The 25,525-nt window shown below is 34.6% G+C and overlaps 1 protein-coding gene across 2 annotated transcripts in view; it reads right to left on the bottom strand.

The window, feature by feature from the left end:
• The window catches only part of TNKS (tankyrase), a 159,559-nt gene that overhangs the window by 44,651 nt on the left and 89,383 nt on the right, over window positions 1-25,525 (bottom strand). For both annotated transcript variants that reach the window (XR_012502495.1, XM_074353645.1), the window contains exons 6-11: window positions 11,634-11,728; window positions 10,133-10,199; window positions 9,625-9,811; window positions 5,969-6,090; window positions 4,414-4,505; window positions 4,105-4,183 (exon numbers count right to left, since the gene is read on the bottom strand). Coding sequence is in view for 1 of the 2 variants with exons in the window: in XM_074353645.1 (XP_074209746.1) it covers window positions 4,105-4,183; window positions 4,414-4,505; window positions 5,969-6,090; window positions 9,625-9,811; window positions 10,133-10,199; window positions 11,634-11,728 (642 nt within the window). In the remaining variant the exon portion in view is untranslated. The remainder of the gene's footprint in view (window positions 1-4,104; window positions 4,184-4,413; window positions 4,506-5,968; window positions 6,091-9,624; window positions 9,812-10,132; window positions 10,200-11,633; window positions 11,729-25,525) is intronic.

The raw sequence follows: 25,525 nt of genomic DNA, 5'->3' as shown, positions 1-25,525 counted from the left end.
TGTCTACCTCTGTATCTTTGGAATGCCTCCTTCAAAAGCTACCAAAGTGCTTATGTGAAAATTGCCAAATTAAATGGCACTGCCTACCTTGACTTCTCTCTGCAGCACTCACCATCTGTTCCTTCTCCACACTCCTCTTACACTCAACAGACGCTTTGATAGGCCTTTCCGTTTCCTCTTCCCACTACTGTTCCACAAACATGAGTAATCCTCAAAGGTTCTTTCCTTACCTCTCAAGTCATCTCTCCATATTCTCTCCAGGGGCCCTCCTCACTCCCACAGTGTATGATCGCTATGTCAATGGCTTCTTAGATCTTTCTAATCCTAAACTCTCTTTCATATGCCAGTGCTATATTTCCAACTGCTAGCTTTATCTAAATGTCCCTCTATCATATCAACTCCAAGTGCAAAATCATGACCAAGACATAGGAAACCGGTTATTTCTAGCTTATTTCTACCTGGTATTCTAGCCTTCTTACTTCCTTAATTGGAACCACCATTTTCTAAGTCCATTCTAACACCCAAGTCATTTCCAAGCAATATAATTATTCTTTCATAAGTGGCTTTCACCTCTCTCTTTCTTCTTCAATACTGATGCCACTAACTTGGTTCAGGATTAGCTTCAAGTCTAGTAATTGCTTTAACTTTCAAACTGGCATTTCCCACAGTACCCAGTACACAATCTTTATCATTTCACAACTCAATGTTGAGTTAGTGGATCAAAACAAATTATGAAAAGACATATGTTATATAAAAAATTAAGATAATTAAGGGAAATACATAATATATAAGTTTGAGAAGACAAACATGGAAACAAATACATGCTCATACTTGCTAGTAATCGAAGTATGATTTGTGTGCCAGGTACTAGACTACATACGTACATCTATATAAGCTCATTTAAGTTCTACCAAAAAAACCAAAAAACAAACCTTTGTAGCAGAGGTATTAATACCAGCATATCACCAATGAGTCAAATGAGGTTCAGGGAAATTAGATTCAAAGTCATAAAATTAGAAAGCAGAGGATTCTAAACTGAAAGGTATAATTGTCTATGTTCCACATAATATGCTTAACTTAACATGTACAATTAACCTGAACTGTGTATTTATCACAAAGCCTACACAAAGGAATGTTTTGGCTTTTATAAATGTTACTAAATTCTATCTGTCTAGATAAGACAAATTAGTTGATGGTATTAGATCTCCCTACCAAATTCTCTGCCTTTTCTGTTTTAATAATCTTAACTTGAGAACTGGATTCATCACAAGAAGGAGAAGGCAGAATGGTGGAAGCAGTGTAAGAGGGTTGAATCCTAATTCAAGGGTGGTGTTGCTTGTTCAGAGGATGCTTTTAGAATCACATGGAAATCATGAGTGGTTCAAAAATCAAACTGAAACCACGAGTTCTCTTGAAAGAACCCTAGGCAAGCAAACATGGGGGCCCAACAGTAGCTAAACTGAGTTTTTCCAGTGAGTTTTTACTAATGCGTTAGTCACCAGATAAACCAACCCTGAGGGACAGCAGCCTTGGCTTGGACCCAGGGAATGAGTGAATGGGAGAATGGAAATTGGTATCTGTTGGTTCAAAGCTTAAATAAATGATTTTTTTTTCCATTTTAAAGTAGCTAACAGCACGAGTTCTCAATTTTGTTGAACTGTAGTAGAAGGACTAGGGAAGATACACTATACTAGTTGAAAAGTCATTCTATACCACTGGCAGGGAGTTTAAAATTACACATGCCTCACTGATGAATTGCGACATTATTGATGAGAATGTACTGTGAGCATGAAGGGCAGAAAAAGATTTAGAACCACAGGCCTAGAGTAATGCTGGCTCAAATAGGTTATATAAAATAATGTTATTTTTCATTGAACCGTCATGAAATAAAATGACTCATGGGAGACAACAAATAGATACTTTCCCAAAATGAAGGGCATTATTCATGGTTGTTCAAGAACATTATAAATGCCATAAGATATTTTAAAAAATAGGTCAATGAGAAACATACAGTGCTCTTAAGTGTAGCAGAAAGCCCATTTAGCTTATTACTTTCTGCCTGACAGAGCAACAAGACATTATTTATGTAACAATGCAGTAGTTGTACCCTCAAAAATAGGTGATAAATCTGTAGAAGTCTGTTCCTTTCATTCCAGCTCATCCTGATTGTTTAATTAAAAACATCGATTGTCCTTTTAAAGCAAGGATATCCAAATTTTTGGATCATGCACCTCAGGAGTAAAAAATGTTTTAAGAACCCTCTCAATATACATTTATGTTCATTTGTAAATTATTACCAAGCAGTGCTAACCTAATATATAATAAATACATATAAAATGTACACAAAGAAAAGAAATCACAAAGGATGGGAAAGAGATGAAACAATTAAATATTTAAAATTCTTTTCATTACCAACGGTACAAAATTCTTTTGGCTCAATTTAAAAAACTTAAAAAAAATCTTACAAAAACTGTGATGTAGATTTGAGGGTCTGATACTATGTTCATTTTCGATAGTTGGTCTCACTGACCAGATGAGCTAAAAAGATTTCACGTAGATATGTAGTGTCACAGGAAAAACTGGATTGTTAACAAAGCCTACTAAATCATAATGCTTATTTTTAATACAATTTACTAATTATGCTAAGGTTTTAACTGAATTCTACTAGTAAAATTGTGTCTTTCTTGATTCTTTCAAGCTTGTTATTAGGTGTTGCAGTAAAATGTTTTTAGTAGGTTCAAAACCCAACTAAATACAAATTTTTAAAAACCTTTAAAACAGGTTAGAAAACTCTGTTTTCTAGTTTTTAAATTAGAATGATATACTTACATCATTTTTGGGCAACAAAATCATAAACACTGGGTATTTTCTAAAAATCTATTTTCAAAAAGTCCTCTTCATTTGTTAAATTTCTGTTAAAACTGCAGTTACTTTCTCATTTAACTTTCACCTTTAAGGTTCTGATTTTTTTTTTTTAAACGTACCTACATACAAGTAATAGTCATTTGTCAGCACAGAACTAACAGCAAATTTTGAACTATCTTATTTTCACTAGGAAAAGACAAAGGCACAACTATGTATGCCAATTCCTAAAAATACTAATTCATGAAATAGCCAGATAAACCTTTTATGCTATAAGATTGCCACAGTCATTTCCTTTGATTACCAACAATGGTATTTATCAAGGTTCTACCGTTTAGGATGATATCCATAAATCTACTCATGTGGACATACATGAAGTGTGATGTGTCACATGTGTGCTGCACATGAGCGGACAAGTGAGGGTCTCGTCAAACTCCCCAACCCCAACCCACGTTCTTCCTCAGGAAACACCCTGGGCTCGGACATGACTCAGGCAGCTGACACATGTCAACCTGTACATAAAATATTAGTAGATCTTAATTTCTTTACTCTTAAAGAAATTACTATTTTAATAAATCAAAAAACTAATTTTTTTCCTGCACACAATGGCTCATCTTTTATGTTCCACAGAGTGCCTACATCCTACTTTGGAGACTCCTGCTTTAAAATATACACTCCTGAGGATTTAAAAAATTGCAAGTTCAAGTCACCTCTGAAAAACATCTAATTTGCTTTCTTCAAACAATCTTTCCTCAAGCAATTCATGGAATTTCAGATGATGTCACCCAGACAATGCCAATAAAAATGGTTATTAAAATTGTCTTATTTCTTTACTGTTGAGATTATTTGAGAAAATTATCATTGTCATTTTGAAGGAATAGAAATGTTCTTTAAAATAAGTAGCAATATTTTGACTATTATTTACTTATTTTCTGATAAACCATCATTAATGTTGACTATCAAAATATCATCAATTCTAATATTAATGTAAAATTGAAATGTATTTCCAATGATAAGATCATAGCCACATTTCACTGCTTTACAGAAGAATAAAACATAGGTAACTATCTTTATTGGCTATAAGGTTTAAATCAACTTTAAAGTAGAATTAATCCAAATACATGCTAACAGTCCTTTCTAAGATTAATTTCTTCAGGAGAACCAGAGAGAAAAGAAACAGTCTTAAGAGCAGCTAGCTACTCAATGCCAAGTCTGGCACTTTATCTCAGGTGCGTGCCTTACCTTTGCTCCATGCTTATGTAGAACTTCCATGACATCATTGTGAGCTCTTTCTGCTGCAACATGCAGGGGAGTCATGAAACTATGGAGAGGAGAAAAGGAAAAGGTAATTTCCTAATTAAAAAAAAAAATTGGGGGGGGGAGGTAATTAAGTTTTCATTTATTTATTTTGTAATGGAGGTACTGGGGATTGAACCCAGGACCTTATGTATGCTAAGCACACACTCTATCACTGAGCTATGCCCTCCCCCTCAATTTCCTAACTTTTATTCCCTTTAAGAACTAAGCAACTCCTTCTGCAATTACACTTACTCTTTATTTTTTTCATTAACATTTGCTCCTTTTCTAAGTAACAATTCTGTCACTTGTTTGCGTTTGGGATGCAGGGAGGCCACAGCACAGTGCTGTAAAGTAAACAAAACCAAGTTAATAAACTGCTATTTAAAAGTACATTTCTGAATTAAATGGTACTTGCTGACTATTTAAAACATTGTTATCTCAAAACATATATTTTAACAGTATAGAGATAATAAAAATTCCTCCTTAATACACTGGGAGTACAAAACATAAGCCTTTAAACCAAGGTGAAAGGATGCTCTTAGCTGAAAATTGAGAGACTTCATTTCTTTCCCTTCAGCCAATAAGTATATTTACCTGAAGTAAATATATTTACTTGAAGGTATCAGAATACTGCCTCCCCAAAGCTATAAAAATCTGTAACTCAGTTACTCAATCCTTCATCAGGCTGCCAGCCACATAAATCACTACTTCTCAAGCTCTTCCCCAGAGGTACTCTGGGCACCACAGGAGAAGTCCATACGCCCAGGGACAGATAAGGAGGTAACAGACTTGGAAGAGCTTAGAGGGAGGAGTATTTTCAGAAATTTTATGTTTTATCCTCTACTTACACAACTTTTGTGTTCAACTTCATTTCATATTAATGTTTGCATTAAAATTTAAAAAGTAAAAAAGCTACTTATTAATGAGTAAAATGAACCCCCTGAAAAAGCAGGTCAGGAGTATTCTGTGGCTTTGAGTGTCTCCAGGCATAATGCTTTGTAACTTGAATGTATCTGGACCCCAAAGTGAGAGTCATACACTTAAGTGTACATGCAGTTGGTCTATTTTGGTTTTGTGACTCTTATAATGTTGTTTTCAGCAGGTATTAACTACACTTTGACTCTTTTGTGTCAGATGTAAAGTGGGAATGTTAACTGAAGCATATTTAGAGTTCTGTGATAAAGGCATCACATACGCTTAAATTCTGAATTCAGGCACAATCTAACCAGCCCTATACCTGAAAGTTAATGTGGGCAAGGACAAGGAAAATAGACGAATCTTTCTGAAAGATTCAGAAGAAAAACAGGAATAATTTTTGAAACAATTCGTACAGTCTGAAACAAAAAAATTCATCCGATTACCATTTTTCTATAATGAATGTAACAATTCATTGAATACAATTGCTTACAAGGGCGATGAAAGTTATCTCTGAAAACACTTTAATCTTCTATAGGAAACAAATATAGTATTTATCCAGCAACCACAAGAAAAGAAGATTCTTTAAAGAAAATCACATCTTGTATTTTATGAGAGGATTGGCCACAAAGGAGATTTGTTATAATATGTATAGTTGGGTAAACACAAAGGTAAAAATAATTCTCAAATTAAGGTTGAGAAAATGTCTATTCTCTCAGTCATGAAAGCAATCATCTCCTGAACAGAATTTAAAAATCAATGCAACCAATATTAAAATGTAAATTCCTGACACTTCAGATACTAAAGTTACTATAAGATTCCTGAAAAGAAGATCATATTTTACATTTACACTATTCCAGACCCAAGGAATGGATTAACAATAAGATCTTACCAGTGCAGTTTCATGAGACTGTGGTTGTTTGAAATTAATGATTTCCAAAGCAAGTGTTTTTTTAACTTTGGCTAGGTCTGCTTCTCTGGCTGCTTGCAGTAAAGAATGACCTTTAAATTCATCTGTTAATTAAAGAATGGTTGACATAAAAATATTTAAAATCTATAAAATCATTAACATGATTATAAGTAAAGTAGGAATATTATTAACTTTATATATTCCTTTATTTTAGCAATAGCAGCAACAAGACTATGATGATAAAGGTGCAAAGGATGAGTGAGTTTATGAAAACTTTTGAAATATGTACATTCTGAAATAGGACTGCTTTCTACTCAGAGTTCATAAAGATACACATACAAAGTACTCACTTCAGCGAAGTTTTAAAACAAACAACCTAAATGTCCACCAAATGGAAACCAGTTAAATAATTTGTGAACACTTAACACATTAGAGCATGTTATAGCTTTTAAACAAAAAAGATAAGATCTATATATATATATATACTGACATGAAAAGTATACATTATCAAATGAAAGTTCAAGTAGCAAATGAGGAAGGCTAGGCTGACCCGTTTTTGTGTGTGTATTTTTACTACTACTACTTCACCACAACTAAATATAACTAATGACATAAAAAGGACAGAGAAATAGTCACCAAAATATTAATGGTGATTATGTTGACACAGAGGAGGGAAGAAATGAATTACAGGGGGAAGTGCCAGAATCTGAAAATTTTTCAAAGAACAATTAATATTCATTTATTATTTGTATAAACAAGTGATTTTGAAAGGCATTTCTAAATTAACAACTGCATAAATAAGAATCTAATACTCTTATTTATTAAAAGCATATAGCCTTATTTTCTATTTTACAAGTTTGGATTGTATTTTGGTATAACTAGTTACTAAAAAAGCTGAAAATCGTTCTAAACAGATATAAATGATCTGTGACCTAATATATTATATAAAAATTTCAGGCCTGCTCATGTTCAGGCCTTCATATCTGTCTTGCATTGAATTCTTTCTCTTTTCCTTTCTCCCTTTCCTTTGAGATCCCCATGTCACTTTCTTTTCTCCCTCAAAAGACAGAGATACACACAGACACACACATGCCTTATTAACTACCACTCATTGTTCCAGGTCTTGGTTCAGATACTCTGGGTAAAAGCCTTCCCGACGTTCCCCATCACTGGGCTAGGATTCCTTCTTATGAAGTCCTCTGTCCTTGCCTTCAGCCTTTTATCACAGGGCTTATCACACTGCTTTATCTGCCATGGCAGTCCCATCACCTAGCACAGTGCTTGGCATGCAGTAGGTACTCAAGTATTTGTTGCATGACTGCTGGATATTTATAAAATAAGTCATGGCAGGTTTGGGGAAAAATCCATTTTTATATAACCTCTTATTTAGTGCTACTTTATCATTGCTGAATTCCTCCAAGTATAGGACTTTGAAACTTCAGAAACTCAAGATTACCCTGAAAACTTACCATTTATTAAATGCCTTAAAGTTTTTCTAAATGCATCCTGAAATAACAATGAAAGCTACTTTCAGTATTTTCAGCTCCAATGTGTGCAGAACTCATACTACCATGTTCATTTGGCTTCATGAAAACAAGAAACAAAAAAATAGACAAGAGTGAGCAGAAAAAAATATGTGTTATGAGAATGCTGTAACCATGGGTATGATCAGAATATTGTCTTTGTTTCCTGGATAATTTTCCTTAAAAGAATTGTTATTGTGAATGCCTAGTATAAAATAGTGAGCATGAGGATGAAAACTGCAGTAAGAAAAGTTCCATCTTTCTTAAATCCTTTCCTTCATATAATCCCTTGGTAGAGTTGTATTTAATAAAATAAAGGAGATATTGAGAATGCTGCAAAGTAATCAGGAACTTCTTGCTTTACAAAACTATACAAATTTAGGTTAAATCTTAGTGTTTAAACTGGAGTCAGACAGACCAGTGAAATACAATGTAAAAACTCCTAATACTTGTAATTTGCAAAATGACTCAAAAGAAAAAAAGAGTCAAATGATGACATGAGGATAAAGCTGAGCCCAGAGTATAAACTAAAAGAAAGAAATTAGAAAAAGATATAAAAAGTAAGTTTGGAGTTCAGTTAAATTCAACTGGCTAAAACTGCTGGGCACACTGCATGCACAATGCGTTGTGCTAGGCTGGGGATAGCAGGTACATGGGCCCAAACACAATTTTCATCAACACATTTTTATTAGGTAACAAGGCAATTGTGCAGGTGCAAAAAAGACAGAATAATAAAACCAAACATCTTTCTAAGAATTTAAACTTCACTGGGGAGACAGAACACACACAAAGGAAAATGAACTATATAATGCAAGATAACATATGGCAAGAGTCACATGAGTGGGAGAGAGAATAAATGCACTTCTATAAGGATTCATTGCTAAGACATCTGTCCAGTTATAATCTGGTTTGTGCTGGCCTGTAATCTAGTAGATGTCATCTGTTTCAGTACCAAAATAAGTTTAAATTTCTACTTAAACAAAATTAAAATTGCAATGAACTCTTCCTGTTTTCACATAAACTAGTTTACAATCTCTTTAAACTTAAATGATGTTAGCATCAGTTTGACTATGCCTTTTTCTTAAATTATTGTTTAAAATTGTTCTCAGGTGTTTAAATCCAGCTAAATGATTCTTAGAATCCTAGATATAAGAGAGAATATCCACCATGAGACAAGTTAAAAATTAGGTAGGTGACACCTACTTTAATTTAAACCTGAAATGCCCACATGTAAAATTAAATATATCTCAGTATTTGATATGACAACTAACTGTAATGTGGTATCCTGAGTGAGATTCTGGAACAGCATAAGGACTTTAGGTAAAAACTAAGGAAATCTGAAGAGAGTACAGCCTTTAGTTAATAACATATCAGCACTGGTTCATTAATTTTGACAAATGTACCAAACTAATGTAAGATGTTAACAGGGGAAACTGGGTATGGGGAATATGAAGACCCTCTGTACTATTTTTGTACATTTTCCATAAATCTAAAACTATTCTAAAACAAAAGGTTTATTTAAAAAACATGCATATGTAAATATAGGTAATATGTATTAGTATTTGAGAAGATTACTTCCATCAAATCATCAAAATTGTCTTATTTCAATTTGAGCAAGTGACTACACTTGGGCTATAACACACATAAAAATAAAAACATGACTGTGCAACCTTGCAGGGCTTGGGAAACAGTGAGTGATCAGTAATGTTAGCTGTTATCTGTTATTACCAATAGCACAAGAATATAAGCTCTGGGAGCTCAGAGAGTTTTTTTCTGATTTGTACACTGCTCCAGTTCCAGTGCCTGGCACATAGTAGGTATTCAATACGGTTAATGACTGACTCACCTTCATTAGTCTTAAAAAAAGAAAAAACAGCCTTAACACATGAATTAGAATTGGGTTTGAATAAACACAAAACATATATTGTATGTACAAAAGATTCCTGTGGAGTTCATTAAGAAAATTAATAATCAGAAATGAGAATTATAGACTAGTGTACATGTAAGAATAAAAGGCTATTTAAGTTTGACAAAACATCAGTCCTAATAACTAAACAAAAATAAGATATTCCAATATACAACAAGAAACACTGACTTTAGGATATAAGTACATACAAGTCAGTCTCTCCCGGAGCTCAGGCGTTGGAGCCATATCCACAGCACTTTTGCCGTGGCAATTGACTAACGTAGGATCAGCACCATGGCTAAGCAACAATGAGCAGACTTCTACACGATTCTTGGAAGCAGCCTCATGGAGTGGGGTAAACTGCCAGAGATCCATTGCATTAACACAAGCTCCATGCTGAATTAAGGAAAAAAGGTATAGGTCAGTAATCATTTCACTGGATCAAATAAAACTCAGAAAACATCTATTTCACTGTAAATTTCAGTTAAAACTCTTTGAAATGTCAGTAAATGTTTTAATTTATTTAAGTTCAGTTTTTTTAAAAGTTTAAAATATGTTCAATGTTTTAAAATTTTTAAGGCAATGATAATATTTTTTAAAAAAACTATTTTATTCTCTTAAGAATCTTTTTGGCCCAAAGAAGCATGAAAACTCATGACAAGTTTTTTAAAAAGCAAATAATATTCCACACTTAGAATTATTTTAAATTTCTCTTACCTTTAATAGCAGTTCTGTGACTTCATAATGTCCATATGAACATGCATTATGAAGAGGTACCAGTCCACTAAATGAAAAAAGGCAAATTAAACTGCTGAATTTCATGATTTAGAGCCATTTATCCAAGTACTAAGAAATAAAAATCTAATAAATCTCAGTACAATTAGAAATATTTTAAAGTATTTAATAAGAAGATACAAAGCTTAACAATGTTCAACATTTTGCATTTATCTTGTGTTTTATATATATAACCCTTAAATATGACAAAAACACTAATTAGAAAAGCATTTAGGTAAAAGGAAGAAGCACATGTACTAACTGAAAATTGCATGCTTTATATAGCGAGTATTTACAGAAAATATATATTAACTGATAGTGAACTGAAATGTTCCTACCATTTTATTTCACTTTAGTGGTAATTTCCAGCATAAGAATTAAATATCCAAACTCGCATGTCAAAGTATCATTTCATATGAATCAAAGACTCCCTTTTTGTGGTGTACTTCCCTTGATGACCCACCTATTGTACACCCAACTGTTTTCAGACATGCACAAGGAAACCGAGCTGTACAAGAGCACCAGGTATTCGTGTCCCCGTACTATGGGGACACCATTCACACATGTTATGAAACCTGGTGCAGGCAAGAAAGAAACAGAGCACAGAAAAGTGCAGATTTGAAATGATGGATTCCCCTTCTGAGAACTGTCTCAAGTACTGAGCTCTTTCCTCCTGTCTATGCTTCCTGACATGGAGAGGGGCAAAGTGAAAAACAACCTCCTCCAGGGCTTCTCTTCTTCACCTGGGCAGTCGGGGCAATTATCTTTTAGATCTCTGATCTTAAAGTGGCATAATGAGAAATGCTAGCCCATCACATGGGATAGCAGACCCAATTCACATATCCCTGGAGATTAGCTAGGAAACTGGTACAAAGTTTTCCAAAATTCACCTATTTATAAAATAAATGACACACTGCTTTCCTTGCTCCCAGACACCTACCTCCAATATCAACATTCATAAAGACCTTTCAGGTTTTCTCAGTTTAGATGTCCAAGATTTCATCAGGGAAAAAAAAAATGAGAATATTCTATAATTTGTATACTTATGACTTTATTTTATTAATAAGAGATGATCCTTCGTACCTAATAAATACGATAGCTATGTTACTGGATAATCAGAATTTTCAATTTGTTTTCCTCTTTCTGAAGTGTAACTTAAGAGTTAAAAAAACAGTAATTACAAATGAGATAAACAAATTTTAACTTCAAATAATAGAATACAATAAAATTAAACTAATTTAGAAAACTGTTATGAGAGCAACCCTTAATTAGTAGCAACAGGAAAATAAACTCAAATCACTGTGAACATTCTTAAAATGCTACACATTTAAAGGGATATAAGACTCTGTCTGGTGCTCGGAAACTTTAGCGTATCAGATGCTGAAAACAAAGCATGAAAGTCAGAGAGTGAAACCACTGAAGGAAATAAGTTGATAACACGCACCCTTTGTCTTTTGCATGCACATCCGCCCCATGCTGGAGAAGAAGCTGAACTATCCGGACTCGGTTGTAGCCTGCTGCTAGATGTAAAGGAGTTGACTAGAACAGAGGAAAAAAAATGCATCCCATTCTTCAGTAAGTAAGTCTTGCTTTGGCATTTAATCTGTATTTACTTATTTAAAGACAATGAATGTTAACACACACAGAAAATACTGAGGTGAAATGCCAAAAATTCACATTTCCTAACTGGATAGACAATCCACTCACCTCAGGAGTAAATTCCAACTTCAGCATCACCCACTTATTTGACCCACTGGTTTTTCAAGGCTTTCAGTTACCAAGCCCTATCCAACCTACTCTACATTATTTCTTAACTTCTACACAGATCTTCCTTACTATTCTGGGAGGATACGTCAGGGTTCACATTCCTCATAACTGGAAATATTCTTCTTTATCTTACTAACATCCTGTCTACCTTTCAAATTCTAACTTTTACATCTCAATTCTATCATAAAGCTTTACCTAAAGGCCAGCTCTCAAAATTTCTCTTTAATAGGAAAAGTTTGAAAGCATCTCTAAAGAATATTTGAAGAAACTTTAGTGGAAACAAAAAGGACAACACAGTATTCATTCCACGAGGTTGCTACCAACGGGTCAAAACCAGTTTCCTACCTTGGATAGTGAAAAAGCCAACACAGTATTTAATTCTTCCATTTTATGTACCACATATGCAGTATAAATCCAAGAGGAAAATACTGTTTCTTCCTAACTAATCTCTGTCACATGTTAATTTGAATCAAGCTATTAAAAGGTTTTCTGCTCACATTTAATATGATAATTAAAATAATCAAACTTCTCACCTTTTAAAAAAAATCAGAAATAACATTATTTTAATTGAAAGCTTCCCTGTAACCACAACAATTTTCCTACTTTTGCTCATTTACTTAAAGTTTGAATACTATAATGGCTTTTCACACTGGGTCTAAAATAATGTACCCCCATTTCTCATGTCTTCTATTTGGGTCTTGGGATTTAATAAGATTTTAAATTCACTTTCTTCATGTATTTTGCCAAAATACAAAAGAATTACTGAATACTGTATTATCTATTCCTGCTTTCAAGACTCTCCATACATTTTATATACTCTGACAGCCTCAAAGTTTAGGAACAATTTTTGGGCCTTACACAGCTAATAATAAGGAGATCAGGTGGATTAGAGGAGAGTTCTGAAGAGTCCTGATCACAGTCCTGGACCTTATGGAACTGTGACCCTCCTATTACCTACGTATCTCAGCTTCTTCGTGTGTACAGTGTACCTAAAACCACCCGTCCCAGCTATCTCAGAAGAGCGTGAGCAGTTTTCTCCCATATATAAATACTTCCCAAATGTAAAGTGCCATATAAAAATAGACATTTAAAATTTTTGTATCATCAAACAACAGGCCTGTTACACTTTCTGCCTTCAGAAAGAATAAAGAATAAAGCATTTAAGATAGCTTTAACTTATCCTAAATATACATGCATAGCTAAAACAGTAACTGACAACCCCATTATAAAACTGCAGATGTAGCTTTAACATTAAGTGCAGGCAGCACAATGTAAGGAAATGAGTCTAGGCGTTTACGTCTTGGGTTTGCATTCTTCCTTTGCAAAATTTAGGAGGTATGTGGCTCTGGACTAATTTCTTAATGTCTCTGAGCCTTGGCTTCCAATATTTGTAAAATGAGAATAATTCCTACCATATAAGCTATTTTATGGATTAATGGTAACTATAGAAAGCACCTAATACAGTATCACATAGAAAAAGCTCAACAAATGGTGGTTATTACTTATTATCACCTTATTAAGTATCTTACACACTTAGAAGTTACTTCTGAATGGTCATTTATCAGTCCTGATCCTGCTTTACCTATCAGCATTATTTGACATGGCTGATTACTTCTTCCTTCTTGAAATGTTTTTTCCCTTTTGGTATTTAGGACACCTAAATACCCACACTTCTTTTCTGGTTGCTTCTCACTTTCCTGACATCGGAGAACTCCAGGACTCCCTTAGATCTCTTTTTCTCATCATGTATACTCAGTCTTTTGGTGATCTCATGCAGTCTTGTGGCTTTAAATAACATGCATATACTGACAGCTCCTCGGTTATACCTCCAGGTCAGTCCTCTTTGCTGAACTCTAAACTCTCAGAACCTAACTTCTTACTTGTCATCATCACTGCATATACATGAGATATCTCATGCTTATCATGTTCAAAACTGAGCTCCTAGTATCCCTTCAAAAACCTACTGTGCAGAATTTCCTCTTGCTGTTAACGGCAACTTCATTCTTTCAGTTACTCAGGTCAAAACTTTGCTAGTCTTCTTTGATTGTCCTCTTTTTCTCACTCACTATGCTCACTGCATCAGACTATTTCTGTTGGCTGTTTCCAAAACACCTCCAGATTCCAATCACTTTTCACCACATTTCCTGTCACCATCCTGGTCTAAGCATCATCCTCTCTCGGCTGGTTGGTTGCAACAGGTTCCTCACTTCCAGCTTAATTCCCTGAGAGTCCACAAAACAGCAGCAGAGTGATGCTGTTAAAATGCCAGATATACTAGTCCTCTGCTCACAATTTTCCAATGGTTTTTCATCTCATTCTAAGTAAAACTAAAGTCTTTATAATGACCTAGAAGGCCACAGAAGATCTCTCCCACCACTACCTACTCCTTTTTTTTTTAAAACAATACTGACTTGTCGAAGAAACCTGGTTAATTGTTCCCTTTCTTGTGTGATTATGTAACTTATAACTGTATCTTCTTATTCCCTGTAACTTGGAAGTTAACTTTCCTCCTTCAGATGAAACTTTTTGGCAAGAATATTCCATAGACAGTACTTCATACAGTGTCACATCAGGTGACATATTACACCTGGATAGTCTACTTTTAGTGATAAGACTGTTAAATGTACCATGAGTTTCGCAAGTACATACTACCTCTCTGAACTCAGGAATCCTAGATATCACCTTTGTAATTTTCTTAACTTCTTGCCATCTTTTTATAAAATATATATAAACAAACACAAAATCATCATACATGAAAATTCCAGTACTTATTTCCACTTTTTGGGACATATAAAAACATGCTTTTTCAGATCTGGTTTCAAAAATAAGGTACTCTATATATATTTTCTCAGTTTTAACTGGTTTCAATTATCAATTATTTTACATTTATTTCCCATTCCCTTCAACAGAATTCCCTTTTAAACTATAAAAGTATTCTCTCTAAAATATAAATTAAAATCTTCTTTCTCACTCTAGCCCAACAAACACCCTTCTCAGAGGTAGTCACTGTTTATAGCTGCACAAGCATCATTTGAGATATCTTTCTGTATGAAAGTATGTTTCCTCTCAGTTCTTTTTGCTGCTGTTTTTATCATGCAAATGGATTGTATTATATTTTCTGCTATTTGCTTTTTTCTCTTAAAATATTAGTACATATAGGTCTATCTTATTCTTCATATAGTATTTTCATTGTGGAGCTGTACCATAATTATTTAACCACCACCATATAAATGCACATTTACAAAAGGTCCATCTCTGCCATGGCTATCTTAACAAAACGGATCTCTTTCAAACTTCTCATTTGGTTAAGACAGATCAGTGTTCCCCTTCTACAAATAAAATACAACATCAGCCGTTAATACTAAACTCCCAGGAAGATATAATAACTGCATAATCAGAGCTTATTAAATTTCTTTCAGACACATATATGATTAATCTGCTTGCTAGGTATAGCTAAGACGTTCTTTGAGACAGTGATGCTTAAGTCAGAATCAAACTAAATTAAAAGCTGGAGAATCAGTATGAGCATGGATCCGTAGAAATAAATGTATTTCGTCAGGGATGCCTGTCTTTTGAAGGGATATTTTAAGTAGTACCATAATGAAGATTAGACAGTCTCCTTGAAGTTTCTCAACTCTTGGGCTATTATAAAAAGAGTTTAAAACAGAAACTATCTGGAGAATGAAAACTGGTGAACCAAAGCAGAAATAAAATTCTAAAAAGATATTTTATTCACAGCTTTCTCAAAAACTGTAACTCTTCTACAGTGTACACATTACTAGATCCTCTGATGTTTTCTTTCCCATTATGAGTCTTCTCCTCTGGTCCTGGGCCTCTTGGCCAACAGTTCTCTAAGGCACAGTGCCTGGAGCTAAACACACCTAGTAACAGATACGGTCCCATCATCAGGATCATTACCTTTCATGAATAGACGCACTACTCCTATAACCTAAGAGTGTTTAACATATTGATGTTCTTAAGTCACAATCTCTGTAAAGCCAGGAACTGGGTAACAATACTACTGGCTTCCTCATACTGTTATTTTCTGGCTAAAATGAAATAGAAGATACAAAAACATTTTGAAAATACAAAGTATTCTATTGAAATAATAGCTAAAACCTACTGGGTACTTTCTATGTACCAAAGTGTGTTATATGTGTTAACTTGTTTACCTTACACAACCACTACCAGAGCTAGAGATGAGTATCTCCATGCAACAGATGAGGAAACTGAGGAACGGGGGATTAATACAGCAAGTTAGTAGCAGGGTCAGAGATCAAATGCAGGGAGGTTTGACTTCAGAACTCTCATTCTGCCTTCCTTCCTTTCCTTTGGCTGGCACTTGGGATCTGGACAGGATGTTCAGAAATGGACTAGAGTGGCAAGAAGAGTTACTGTCGGTGGGCAGGAGATGCTTTGGTAGTTTTGACTCAGCATTCAGATCAAATCCCATCAATACTGAGAGTATGACCATACTATTGGGTGAGCACCCCAGAAATCTAGGACTTCTTAACCAAAGAAGTTTTTTAATAGTAAGTATTAGAGGACAAGAAGAACAAAACAATATTGAAATTTGAGAAGATAATTTTTCCGCCTCTTTTCTCATGCTCGATTTTTCTATGTATCTCTAACAGACACAGAACTTGGTCTCTTCTTCAACTAGATCTCTCCAGTTGATTCAACTGTTTCTTCCAGAATAATTTTTTATCTTCCTGGTCACCCTCTAGCTGGTCAATATTCCTCCTTAAAGTGTGAAACCTTAAGTTTGGCACTAAATCCAGATATGGTCTGATCCAAGCCAATGAGGTCTCATTTTTAAAAAATGTATTCAAAGCAGAGCCAGATGACAACCTGTCAGAGTTATCACAGTGAAGCTTCCAGTACTGCACTGGGAGAGTGCACTAACTTCCCTTTAAGTCCTCTTCCAAGTAAAGTTCTATGAATCCAAGACAGACTTAACATGAACAGAGGTAGAATAATGATTGATGTTTTATAGCCTTAGAGAGAATGTTTTTCCAAAGTAACACATGTTGTCATCTTTTGGAAGGAACCTAAGGCATTTGAAAATTCATCAAATTTATGAAATATAAAACAAAGTTTCTATATTTTGACTACCTTACATAGTAAAATTTTATTTTTTAAAATGAGACTACAGAGGGCTATTTTTATTTTAAGTGTATGTATGGGGAAGAGAAGGATAGGAGAAAGGAAATGAACAGACAAGAGCTGGAAATCCATAGGGTAATCTTTGTGAGGGTAAAGTTCTGAATGCCAACTTAATTAAATTTTAACTTAAGATTATCACTGTGGAAACTCCAAGGGGATTCTTCAACAGCCAGAAATCTGTGTTTCTCTTTTCCAGCCTCAGAATCAGCAGAACTGAAATGCACGAAAATGCACGAAAATGAGTTTCTAGCATCCTCTTGTAGGGTTTGTTCGGGGACAAAAAATGCTTTGCACCTACGGAAGGTGCGACATTAATTTTGCACTGTTTAATGAGAAACAGCTGGCAGACTTTACGGAAATCAGGTTTCTTGGTCTGACAGTAACCTGGTGTTTTAAACTTTTAAAAAGAAAAGTTTTCACACTACCCAAACCTCACATGAATTCCTTTTTGTAATTAAGATTTACAATCTTAGATTTTCAAATCTAAACATCAAAGATTCTAACTAACGTTCAACAGATACATGAACTGTTCTGGAAGCAGGTAAACAAGCACACTGATCGGCACGGAGAGATTATTTATGGGGAAATCATTCCAACTTAGATCCCTGGATAGTCATTTTAACTGTGTAAACTGGGGGAAGAAAAAATTTCTTTAGCTGATTTTAGTGTGCTTACGAGATCTAGGACTTGGGAGACATGCTGCCCCAAAGTTCCATCCATGATCAAGTCCTGTTGTTTCTGAGTGGATTCAGCAGCCAAAGCAGCTAGAAGCAGAGATCTCCAGCTCTGTTCCTGGCTCAAGTCTCCTTATCCGGGTACTGAACCCTCTCTGGAAGTAGGACGCTACTTTAATGGGCATTTTTACAGTATTCAGAAGAGGGTATTATCATGTTACTGTTAAAAAATTAAAGCATCTTTATAAAAGGAAAATCAATATATGAAGCATTTTACATTTAGTCTACTTCCAAATTTACTAATGTAACTATCCAAATATGCATTTCAAATAATTATGCACAGTATTCATAGTGTTTTTCAAGTTTTACTACTGATGCCATTCTTAGCAGAGAAAGACATTTTCTTATTAGTCACTGAAAATAGTCTTCTTTTAAAAAGAGTATTATGAAGATTCTTGATACTTTTTAGAAATGTCCTTTTATAATTCTAATTTGTAATTCAGCGAGTGAGAGAATGGATGAATATGCATTGGAGGTGGGGGGTGGGAAACAGACTTCCTGAGCAATTATTATACTTCATTAAAAAAAAAAAAAAAAGGTAGTGATACAATAACAACCAGGAGTTTCAGACTGAATGGTATAGACTGAATGTTACAGCTGCCCCCACCTCCAGCTCGTATGTTGAAGCCCTAACCTCCAATGCGATGGGATTTGGGGACAGGACCTTCAGGAGGTAACCAGGGTGAGATGAGGGCATGAGGGTAGAGCCCTCATGATGGGTTAGTGCCCTTATAAAGAAGAGAAAGCCGAGCTCTTTTTCTTGCTCAGCAAGAAGGCAGCCCTCCACAGGCCAGGACAAGAGCCCCTCATCAGAAACTCACCATGCTGGCACCTTGATCTTGGATTTCCCAGCCTCCAGAACTGTGAGAAATAAACTGCTATTAAGTCACCCAGTCTACGGTATGGCAGCCTGAGCTAACCAAGACACCATGTAACTGGTACACAATGAATTAGGAAATTAATAGTTTATACTGGTTTTGCATTATGGCCAAGCAACTGTTTCTAATGCCAATTCAAAGCTACAAATAATTTCAAAATTCTTAAATCCATAATGAACTCTCCACTTTTTGCTGCTTTTTGTTAGGCCAGAAGAGTTTCTCAAATCAGACTTCTCTTTGAACCTAAGCAAATCTTTCCCCACACTTGAAAGTTCACCTTTACTAAAAGGATTTAAGAACTTTCTGTGGAATACACTACTGTCAACCAATATTAACTGAACAGTTTACACCAAAGAGCTCATAATCATTACAGAGCTATTCTAAAATACATTAATCATGTAATAATTGATTTTAACAATATGTAAATAATACCACCCGCAATTCCACTCAACGGAAGAACTAGGACATCAACAACAGCACTGAAGTGACCTTGAGTGTGTCTTCCCGATCTCCCATTTCCGTGCCCCTCTACCAGATGGATGGATTTCAAGCTACTGCTGCAGCTGTAATCTACCCTCCAGCATAAAGCTTGGTTTACTTGGAGAGGCAGAAGCACTTTAAACTTCGATTCTTAAAATTTTAAAAGGATATACTGAGGTGTCACTTTTGTAATTTGGCTTTTAAACCAAATTTTAATAATGAATCATACTCAGAGCAAAATGATTTAGTACTCACTTTAAAAAAAAATCCCTCAAATAGTCTAATATTGAAAACTTCAAGAAACTTGTGCTTTTGGGGTATGAGTGTAGGAGAAACCAAAGTTAGAAGAGGGTGTCTAATCAGAGCTAAAGAGAATTCCCAACTGCTTTTTAACCTGGGTCCCTTTCTACTAAACATTCTTTTCTCAAAGAGAGAAACAGAACATAGTTGGCATGGGTACTAATTACCCTTACCAGTAGAAATGTCATGCCTGACAAAAAAGAGACTGTTTTAGTAGAAGTGATTCCCTAATGAAAAATAAAAAAGACATTTTCAAGCCTTTATTGTTACAAAATGAATACACACAAGCATAAAGATTGTATACAATATATCCCAACATAAGTTAGGAAAGCAAACTTGCTCTCAGGGATTTCTGCATTACAGCAAGAGGTGCACTGCTCAGCAGGATGTACTTTAAAGAAGTGATTTGACTAGATACATAATTAAAGTACTTGAAGAGTTCCCTAATGCAGGCTTCCTGCATTTTGACCTTCTTGTAATCCCAAGTAACATCTAAACTATGAGCCAGAAAAGCTGGAAATTAATAAATGGTATGACCTTTTATCTACCAAGATTTGGCAAGAACAAAAGAGGATGATAAAGGCCACCAAAGACCACAGGGAGCCAGGCATATGACCTCAGGTAATGCTAACATTTTTTTTAAAGGGGAAAAGGGCTGTATCTAAACTTTATTCCAGAGTCCAGGAGTGTTTTTTCTATCGTGACTCTATCGACTCTTACATAATCCAATTCTGTATTACTGGTAATTACTGTTAACTATGATGAAAAATAAATAACAAAATACTTAACAATCTGAAATGTTAGAGTTGAAAGGTATTTTGGAGCTCATGTGGCCCAAACCCATCATTTTTTTAAACTGAAGTATAATCAGTTTACAATGTTGTGCCAATTTATGTTTTCGTCATATAGGTACATATTCTTTTTCATTACAGGTCACTACAAGATGTTGAACATAGTTCCCTGTGCTATACAGTAGAAACTTGTTTATCTATTTTATATATAGTAGTATCTGCAAATCTCAAACTCCCAATTTATCCCTTCCCATCCCCTTTCCCCCCAATAACCATGTTTGTTCTCTATGTCTGTGAGTCTGTTTCTGTTTTGTAGATAAGTTCATTTGTGTAATTTTTTTTTAGATTCCACATATGAGTGATATCATATGATACTTTTCTTTCTCTTTCTGGCTTACTTCACTTAGTATGACCAGCTCCAAGTCCATCTATTTTACTGCAAACGGCATTGCTTTATTCTTTTTTATGGCTGTTATTTCACTGTGTGTGTGTGTGTGTGTGTGTGTGTGTGTGTGTGTGTATGTGTGTATGTATGTATGTATGTATGTGTATATATGTATATGTATGTGTGTAGATACACACACACACCACCTTCTTTATCCAGTCATCTGTCGATGGACATTTAGGTTGTTTCCATGTCATGGCTATTGTATATAGTGCTGCTATGAACATTGGGGTGCACGTATCTTCGAACTAGAGTTCTCTCTGGATATATGCCCAGGAGTGGGATTGCTGGACCTTAGGACCTTTATTTTTAGTTTTTTAAGGAATATCCATACTGTTTTCCATAATGGCTGCACCAAACTACATTCCCACCAGCAGAATAGGAGGCAAATCCATCATTTTTTAAGCTAAAAGACTGAGAACGCAAAGATAACAAAACTTGCCATGACCACATAGCTAGTAATAATTTCAACTTAAACTTGGTCTTCTAGCTTCAACTTTTTGTTTTGTGCTACAATGCCATGATCCTAAAAGATGTGCATGAAATTATTTTTTTGTATTCTGAGGGAAAAAAAAATCTTAGATTGTAAAATATAAACACAAAGTAGTTGAACATATCAAAAGAAATAAATATTTGGGGGTTTATTTAAAAATCTTCACTTATTCTTCAAAGCAGCTAGGAAAGAAACATTTTCAATAATCCAGCTGAGAAAAGATGCAACATCCCTTGCCCTGTAGACAATATGGATTGAGTTATATTTTCTGATAGTGGAGGATGCAGTTAGCTATGACTGTGTAATAAACCACCCCCAAAACGGTAGGTTACCTGGGTGGCTCTCCTGCTGTGTGTAGTGTAAGCTGGGTTAGGATGGCTGGTGTCACCTGGAGGCTGTACTGGGAGCCCAGCTGAGGCTAAAATGTCTAGGACACCTGGAGAGTGAGTGTCATTTGAAGCCTTAACCGTGTCACACGGGTCTCTGGCTGGAGGCCTCAGTTCTTGTCCGCTTGAACTTCTCCACATGGCTGTGGGCTGCCTCATAGCATGGCAGCTGGGTTCCAAGAAGGAGTATTTCAAAAGCAAGAAACTAGCAGCTACCAGGTCGTTGCAGGCGCTAGTCCTGAACCTGGCATAGCATCACTTCTACTTTATTTTACTCATCAAAACAGTCCCAGGCCTAGCTCACAGTCAGTGTGGGAGGGGACTAGACAAGAGCATAAATACTGAGAGGCCTGGTTCATTGAACGGTCTTCAAACTATCAATATGAGGACTGTTAAAATCCTGTCCCAACATGGTATCATTTAGAGAAGACTTATTGAAGGAGGGAACTGTTAACCAAGAGTACTGCTTTAGAGAACAACAAATTCACATAATCCTAACTTTTAAGTATAAATACAAAACACATTGCACTAATCCTTTATTTTCTTTGTGTCTCCCTGGATGTGCTTTATGAAATTCAAATGAATACTATGGCATTATTTTTCAGCTAGATATTTTTAATAAATATATTCTTTAAAATGGGTATATGTATCTCAAGAACACATTTCTGAATTTATAAGCTGCAAAAATAAACAAATTTATTAAATGTGATGTTGGGTAGGGAGAGGGCAAAGACCAAGTTCTAAGAAAATTAATTCAATTGTATGCTTTTTTTTTAACATTTTTTATTGATTTATAATCATTTTACAATGTTGTGTCAAATTCCAGTGTTCAGCACAATTTTTCAGTTATTCATGGACATATATACACTCATTGTCACATTTTTTTCTCTGTGAGTTATCATAACATTTTGTGTATATTTCCCTGTGCTATACAGTGTAGTCTATTCTACAATTTTGAAATCCCAGTCTATCCCTTCCCACCCTCCACCCCCCTGGTAACCACAAGTCTGTATTCTCTGTGAGTCTATTTCTGTCCTTTATTTACACTTTGTTTTTGTTTGTTTGTTTGTTTTTGTTTTTGTTTTTTAGATTCCACATATGAGTGATCTCATATGGTTTGTAGATTATCTGGTAACCTACATTTCGTCCAAATGCCACCTGAGACTGAGTTTGGATAATAAAGACAATAATGGAGAAGTGGGGAATGTTGAAGTACTCAAAACTATGTATGTGCCCATTCTAAATATGTTCAAAAGCTTCAAAAAATGTATCAAAGGAGTAGAGGAGTAGGGATTTAATTTACTGAGGTTCTACTATATGTTACATTAATCACATTATTTCCTTTAATCCTCTCAAATGCCTTGTGGAATGGGTATCATCTGCATTTAGTAAAGAATACACAGAAGACTACAGAGCCATAGTCACTCACTTAGAAAGTGGAAGAGCAGAGAATAGATCCATCTATTTGGCCTCAAAGCCTATTTGTTCTTTCAACTATATCACACAGGTTTTTTATGGTATCTTCAAGGGATGATACTAAATTCTACTTATTTCTGATTGATCTCTATTAAAAACATAGTTTTTAAACAATTTACTTTTCTCCATTTCCAGAGTCTTATTCATTACTAACTATTTTATGGAAGCAAACATTTACCAGTAGAAGCCTGACATTTAAAGAAACACTTCAGTTAATCTTTCTGAATTTAAATGATGCTCCTCCAATTGCCCATTCATCTAAATGTGTGGTTTCTCACAGAAAATATACATATCTAAATACTAATGCTTTAAAAATAAAAGGGCTAGAAAAAAAAATCTCACCTTAAATCTGTACTTTATAACTGTAGCACAGCAAAAGAAATCATACTTTTTTCAGGCATTAGCTTAAATGTTCTGGATAATGCCTTAACCATTCTATCCATTTTGAGCTCCTTGTGAACTGATACCATTAAACACATAGTTATCTCATATGAACTTATTTATTAGCACAGTGACTTTTACATGGTATATACTGAGTGTGGTTTCAATGAATAAAAGGAGCAGAAAAAAGCCACCAGAAATTACAAAGAACACTCTATAAACTTCCAACCAAACACTAGTTACTTTCAGTATTTGGTGACATACAATTACAGCAATAACAGGCATAGTACATGCATGCAAAGACACATGTTATTCCTGTTTAGGAATATGTACCGTAATGCCCAACTCCAACCTATTCCCTGTTGCAAGGAAAGGATAAATTTAGGACATTTATTTTAGAAAGGGATAAAGGCAGCCAAGAAAGGGACATAACACCAGAGGGACCTAAAAGAACTCTGAAGAGGGCTGAGTGTCGGAATAATTTGAGATGTATTCAAATATTTATTTTCATTCATTATAAAAAGGTATCCTTATGAAAATTACTATTAAAAAATGAGACCACCATCATCTCAAATTTACATTTCAAGCAAGACCAGAATATTTGGCTAATTGTGAATAAAATGTCTCATTGTGATTAAAAATGCTGTAAAAGGAGATTAAGGGACAAGAAATCTAAGTTTGAAGATATAGGTCTAGGAATAATAGAAAGGAAACAATCTGTTTTAAGGACCTGGTTGGACGTCACTACAATTCAAAAACTGTGGAATGCTATGCCTAACCATAATGGGCAGGAGATAAAAGAAAAAAAATCCTGTCTCTGCCGCTCTGTTTCTACAGTGGGCATCATTAGCACATGCATGTAATTGTATGGAAGTAGCACTTCAGAACAAAACGTTACAAAGTGTTTTTGCTTTTGCTTTTTAGGAAAAACAACAGAACAACTGGAAATTTCTGGAGTAGCCAAGCTCTGCTTTGGTTTACATGTAAAATAAAAGCGTAATATAACAATATAAATTACTTAAAACCTTATTGGTACTTCACTATTTGCAGAATTCTACAGGTTAGAAAAACAAATGTCTGTGGGAAATAAAAATTTTAACCAGTCAGATATTATCTAATTAGATAAATATCAAGTTACAGTGTAGAATTAAGAGACTATTTAAAATTTACATTGTCATTGTATAATCCCACGTACTACAGATAAAAAGTAGTACTGAAGTCTAAAACCCCCGCATATATCTAGGCAATTTCTCCACCTACTAGTTAATGTATAAGGAACATTTCTTTTCCAAAAACATTACAGAATTGACATTTCCATGGGCTTTTAAAATTTACAAATCAGGAATCATAGTAAAAACAGAGACAGGAAAGGATTCAGTTAAGCATTAATATGGTCATTTAAAAACCCTCTAAATGAATTGGATTCTGCACTGTGTTCTAAAATGCAAATAAAAGAAATAAAACTTTATATACCTGACTAATTTCTATATATGTAAAGTATCTGTATCCTCTTGTTAATATATAATCTGACTTCCTAATTCTAAAGACATGCAAATGGCCTGGAAAAATATTAAATATAAAAGACAGACTTGTAATTTAGCAGCTAGATTTGCTTACACATTCTCATGACATCAATAGCAAGAAAACAAAATAGACTGTCATATCTAAGGGATCTTACTCCAGTCTCCATCAGCACCCAGAATATCCACCACTTTACGGCATTATTGCAACTGATACATCTAATAAGAATTGCTCTGTGCCATAAACAGGGGTAGTATCTACATATGAACACTAATCAATTTTAATTACTAAATTTTATTTGCATTTTGCACATTGATGAACAATTTTGAATGATTTCTTATGTTATATGCGTAGCATCAAAACCTAATAAATGCTTAATTCTAATTTTCTTTTTCTATCTAATTTTAGAAGATCAATAATCTAAAAAAGTATAGGGGTGCATTTTGGAAAATTATTACATTACTTATATGTTATTAAATCTTTAGTATAATAATAACATTTGAGACATGTTCTTAAAA

The sequence above is a fragment of the Camelus bactrianus genome, chromosome 26 (assembly GCF_048773025.1).
Source record: "Camelus bactrianus isolate YW-2024 breed Bactrian camel chromosome 26, ASM4877302v1, whole genome shotgun sequence".
NCBI classification, from domain to species: Eukaryota; Metazoa; Chordata; class Mammalia; order Artiodactyla; family Camelidae; genus Camelus; species Camelus bactrianus.
This window is presented reverse-complemented; position numbering and strand designations above follow the sequence as displayed.